This window comes from Crinia signifera, chromosome 5 (genome assembly GCF_055691185.1).
Source record: "Crinia signifera chromosome 5, ASM5569118v1, whole genome shotgun sequence".
NCBI lineage: Eukaryota > Metazoa > Chordata > Amphibia > Anura > Myobatrachidae > Crinia > Crinia signifera.
The window spans coordinates 38914012-38920107 of NC_139221.1; the positions used below are offsets into that span (position 1 = coordinate 38914012).

At 52.4% G+C, this 6096-nt stretch overlaps 1 protein-coding gene across 1 annotated transcript in view; it reads left to right on the forward strand.

Annotated features, from left to right (window-relative positions):
• CDH17 (cadherin 17) overlaps positions 1-4802 on the forward strand; it is a 77811-nt gene extending 73009 nt beyond the window's left edge. Inside the window, exon 14 of the mRNA XM_083187051.1 lies at positions 3752-4802. Within this exon, the coding sequence (XP_083043177.1) occupies positions 3752-3864 (113 nt within the window). The 3' untranslated portion in view covers positions 3865-4802. The remainder of the gene's footprint in view (positions 1-3751) is intronic.
• Positions 4803-6096: the final 1294 nt, after the last annotated feature.

The window sequence follows — 6096 nt, forward strand, 5'->3', positions numbered from 1 at the left end:
TCACATGCCCTTCTCCTCACCAGCCCGTATGTCACATGCCCTTCTCCTCACTAGCCTATATGTCACATGCCCTTCTCCTCACCAGCCCATATGTCACATGCCCTTCTCCTCACCAGCCCGTGTGTCACATGCCCTTCTCCTCACCAGCCCGTATGTAACATGCCCTTCTCCTCACCAGCCCGTATGTCACATGCACTTCTCCTCACCAGCCGGTATGTCACATGCCCTTCTCCTCACCAGCCCGTATGTCACATGCCCTTCTCCTCGCCAGCCCGTATGTCACATGCCCTTCTCCTCACCAGCCAGTGTGTCACATGCCCTTCTCCCCACCAGTCTGTATGTCACATGCCCTTCTTCCCACCAGTCTGTATGTCACATGCTTTTCTCCCCACTAGTCTGTATGTCACATGCCCTTCTTCCCACCAGTCTGTGTGTCACATGCCCTTCTCCCCACCCGTCTCTATGTAACATGCCCTTCTCCCCACCAGTCTGTATGTCACATGCCCTTCTTTCCACCAGTCTGTATGTCACATGCCCTTCTCCCCACCAGTCTGTATGTCACATGCCCTTCTCCTCACCAGCCCACCAGTCTGTATGTCACATGCTTTTCTCCCCACTAGTCTGTATGTCACATGCCCTTCTTCCCACCCGTCTCTATGTAACATGCCCTTCTCCCCACCAGTCTGTATGTCACATGCCCTTCTTCACACCAGTCTGTATGTGACATGCCCTTCTCCTCACCAGTCTCTATGTAACATGCCCTTCTTCACACCAGTCTGTATGTCACCAGTCTGTATGTCGGGGCTTCGCTGCGGGGGGTTACGCCAGTTCTATATGGCGTAACCCCATGGAAGCCTATGGGCTTCCCTTTGCGTCCCCCGCGCCCCGAACGCCCCCCGCCGATCCGCGCCCTTCTCCTCACCAGCCCGTATGTCACTTGCCCTTCTCCTCACCAGCCCGTATGTCACATGCCCTTCTCCTCACCAGCTCGTATGTCACATGCCTCTCTCCCCACCAGTCTGTATGTCACATGCCCTTCTCCTCACCAGCCCGTATGTCACATGCCCTTCTCCTCACCAGCCCATATGTCACATGCCCTTCTCCTCACCAGCCTATATGTCACATGCCCTTCTCCTCACCAGCACGTATGTCTCATGCCCTTCTTCCCACCAGCCCATATGTCACATGCCCTTCTCCTCACCAGCCCATATGTAACATGCCCTTCTCCTCACCAGCCTGTATGTCACATGCCCTTCTCCTCACCAGCCCGTATGTCACATGCCCTTCTCCTCACCAGCCCGTATGTCACATGCCCTTCTCCTCACCAGCCAGTGTGTCACATTCCCTTCTCCCCACCAGTCTGTATGTGACATGCCCTTCTCCCCACCAGTCTGTATGTAACATGCCCTTCTCCTCACCAGCCCGTATGTCACATGCCCTTCTCCTCACCAGCCCGTATGTCACATGCCCTTCTCCTCACCAGCCCGTATGTCACATGTCCTTCTCCTCACCAGCCAGTGTGTCACATGCCCTTCTCCCCACCAGTCTGTATGTGGGCGTAACCCCATGGAAGCCTATGGGCTTCCCTTCGCGTCCCCCGTGCCCCACACGCCCCCCGCCGATCCGCGATGCCCTCCCTCACCTGTGTCCGGGCAGCCTCCTGCTGTGCTGCCCGGACTAGTGATCTCCCCCTCCCTGCACAGCTTCCGAGTGCAGGGAGGAGTAAAAAGAGCCATCACACAGCCGGCTGAGGGTTCAGGGAGGGAGGGGGGACCCGCAGCACATCGCCGGCTATCGCCTTGGCGTTAATAACCGCATATGTTACTGCATATGCGTTTATTAACTGCGAGTGCCGGCGATGTGCTGTTGTTAGAGAACCCCGCCCATAATCCTTATCCTTCACTAGCATCAGTAATTGTACTATTCACTAATACTACTTTTACACCAAAACTGCTGGGTCGCACCCGGGTTTTTGGACCCTTATGCGACCAGTTGTTCCCTTTTTCACCCCTTGCATTATGCCGGGTGGGCGACGCCGGTGAAGTCAGGCCCTGAGCTGGTGCTTGGAGATGACATCATCTCTAAGCGCCGGGAAACCCGCCGACCGACACCCCCGCATCACAGACCAACACCCCCGCAACGTCGACCGACATGCTGGGGGCAAGCCCAGCACCCAGGTAAGCTGCTGGGCTGCCCCCAGCCTTCATCCATGAGGTGAATGGATGCCGCACACATGCATCCATTCACCTCTGCCCAGCCTCCGCTGCTGTCTGCATAGTACCGCAGACGCAGCGGAGGCTGTACGCAGCCCCTGCCCAACCTCAGGGTGCTGTGGTCTGGAGGTTGGGTCTACCTGATTGGGAGAAATGGGTCCCTGGGTCGGATGACCCGGGTTACCCATTTACACGGCCTCTGAATCCGGGGAAGCCCCGTGTGCGACCCTTAACATTTGCCAGGTCGGACACCGGGTAACAGGACCCGAGTGATTTTTTTTTACCCCTTTTACACCAAGCCCCGGCCCGGACTAGAGCTGCAATCACCCGGGTCGCGGCTCTGGTGTAAACGGAGTAGTATTGGTTGTTTGGATTTATGTTTGTTTTTGCAAGTATGAGCAATTTATAACTTCCTGTCGGGGCCGGGGATGGTCACACACATGCGAGCTCCCATCCACCGGAGCTTACATCCCCGGCCCCTGGAGAAACGGCGCCCCGTGGAGATGCAGACAGGGAGGACAGAGGGGGAGATGGAAGGGAGGACCTGGCGGGAGGACCTGGCGGCAGCTACCGGCTTCTGGCGGCACGGTGACCACCTACCCGGCCGGGACGAGCGCACCACCATGGCCCGGCATGAGGACCACCTCCATGCAGGGGGGTGCCTGGAGGAGCCGGAAGGGGATGCGGCACTGGACCCGGCTGCCGACGAAGACACCCGCGGCACAGAGCTCGGCCCCCGGGATGACACCGGAGGCTCAGGAGGGAGGACCTGGCGGCATGACCTCTGAGTCGGCTGCGACCCCCCTTATCGGCACCCGGCTGACCCGCCAATGAGAAGAGACCAGGCCCCCCAGCTGCTGATCCCCAGCACCAGAAATTGCAGGAGCTTTTTATGTCTCTGGCGGCGCCCCCCCCCCACCCCACCAGGGAGGAGGTATGACCAGACCATTGAGACTCAGGCCAGGGGGGCCAACTCCAGCCCTAGGCCCCACTGACTCCCTCAGGCCTCAGTGACTCTTTCCCCCCCCCCCCCATGTTGGCTCTTCACACTGGTTCTCCTACAGGAAGCTGGCGCCGCAAATGGCTGCCTAGGATCTGTGCACTCAGCCATATGTAACCCCCTGTGTCCCCTGTGTGATAACTGTACTGTCTCTGCTATAACTGCGGTATCTTTGCTCATACTGTTACCACCCGGCTGCTGCAGCGACCAGTGGTGCCGCTGATGGCTGCCTAGGCGCTGTGCAGCTTGGCGGGTATATGTTCTCTGTGTGATACTGTGCTGTCCCTGCTTATACAGCTGTGCTGCTCGGCGAGCATGTGTTGCCAGCATGAAATGTGTCAATGTAACCTATGTAATGCCTCCCCCCTTCATCTCTGCTTGATGCTGCACTGTATATCCACAACAAATTCTGAGTGTGCGCAAGCACACATGGCCAATAAAGTTGATTCTGATTCTGATTTTGAATTTATCTGCACATATTCATATTGGTATCAATAAATATTCCGGTATTATTTTAATTATAATTTTTTTCCTGTAGGTATAATTATTGCGGCTGTTTTCATCTCAATCAACCATAAAAAGAAGCATGAACCCAAGGCAAATGTCGGCGACGCTGTTAATGCTGCAGAGACTGTAAACCTGGGATTGTAGGACCGGGGGAAACATGGTGGAAATGCTCTGAGAGTGTAGCATTTTGAACCATCTGGAAATGTTATTCCAATCTTTTATACAGCATTAGTATTGGTATTTTTAGTAGGAAAATAATTTTCCTACAATAATGCAACATTGTTTTAGCATTTGATAAGAAAAGGATATATTTCATAACTTGGTTGGCCAATCCCGGGACCGGCCACTGAATTGCCGGGATTTGAATCCCGGAATTGGAGTTTCCAGTCCTGGGATTTCGGGATTAGACTGTGCATGCGCTCAGATGCTGCCCAACATTTCCCCTCCCTAGCTGTGCGGCTGGCCTCATGCCGCACCACCCACCCAACACGCCCTGGGCCTCTCCGCTCTACCTCGCTCTTGGCTCCCGGCCGCACCTCCAGCCTGCCCTGGGCATTTTTTTTATTAGGGAAGCTGATCCCGGTTCCCGTAAATCCTGGGATTGAGCATTTTTCAATCCCAAATCCAGGGATTGGCTTCCCTATTCATAACCATGATCACCTTTCTTTGCTCAGTCTATGCACAAAGCCTTGGAGAGAGATGTAGTGGAGAGAGATAAAGTACCAGCCAATCAGCTTCTAACTGCCAAGTCACATGATTGAAAAATGACAAGAGCTGCCTTTTCATGTCAAGGCTTATTACATAGACCCGGAATCCTCGATCTGTAATAGGTGCAGATATAGGATATATAGGATAAGAGAAGTTAACCTATAAGAGACACTTAGTTTGTAACTAGCATTTTTCTAAAGCAGTTTAAAAAATTGGGGTGCCAGGGCTGGGGGGTTGGGTGCGAGGGTCGATGCCCTTGTGCAAAAGTACTGTAACAGCTACAAATAAAAGTCCTTTTGTAAAGTGTTATGTCTGTTGTCAATGTGTAACCCCAGTTCTGTGTTGTACAACCTGATCAGAATGTGATGCGTTAAGCCTGGTGAAGTGATAAAGTGGAAGGTGATAATGCAGCAGCCAATCAGCTCCGTCATTTTTTTTCAAATCCAGCCTGTAACATGACAGTTGATAGGCTGGTGCGCTATCACCTTGATCCTTAGAACATTACCAGGCTTAAAACATCTGCCCCATTCTTTCACACACATGTCTGTATGAAATAAAAAGTTATTATTGTCATTATTATCATCATTTATTTGTAAGGCACAGGTGTTGGACAGTGAAGAAAACTGTATACATAAATAGCATACCCATTAGCTCTCCCAATTTAAGGCAGGATAGCCCCCAATTCACCGGGGCGAGAGGTATTCCACTGCTGTACTCTGTAGATGCATTACACAACCAGGGCTGGCTCTGTCATTACACAGTGGTAGGCAGCTGCCTAGGGTGCTGGGATCTGGGTGGGTGCCAATAAGTCTGCCAATATAAAATTAAGGATGTTTGTGAGGAAGACATAGGCAGACGAGCGCCAATTAAGTACCTCCACACTTGAGGATCTGGAGAGTGGGTATAGGGGGCAGAGTGTAATTGGGGAGGAGACAGTAGGCTGAATTTTTACCTAGGGTGTATGACTCAGGGCTAGGTTTACACCCTAGTGTAAAATATAATATATAATATTGTAATTGTCTACTCTCCCGGAATATCCAGAAGAATTCCACGTTGGGCGTCAGGTAAGTATATTTACCCTCTCCCTGACTACAAACCCCGCTGTAGCCTAACCCTCCCTGTTACTGCCTAACCCTAAAGCTTTGGACACAGTGCGATTCTGGCTATCGTGTTTGACTCGAATTCGATATAGTCACTATCGAATAGAAAGTTAGCCTAAATCACACAGCAGGGGTGTAACTAGAACTTTGTGGGCCCCATAGCAAAATCTTGAAAGGGCCCCCTTATTGTCGCTACAATGCCAACTTGAACATGGCATTGCCTACCGCATCCAAGCCCCTGCAGAAAAACCTCAGAAAAAACACAATTTTCAGAGGTTTTTAACTTTAGAGCATCTTGCTCGTTGGGAGGGAAATAGCAAGAAAAACGTCAGGTAGTGAGAGAGGGTGAGACTGTCAGAGGGAGAGAGGAAAGAAAGAGGCGAAGCATAGGGAAAGAGATGGGAGAGAGAGATATAGAGCATAAAGAGATAGACAAGGGGCAGAGGGAGAGATAAAGGGGACCATTTAAGAAGGATCGCATATACAATGTGATCTGGCCAGAATATTTCTGTCCCTGTTGTGCGCTCAGCCGCATGCCCGGTCAGTGCTGAACCCCCACTGACTGCAC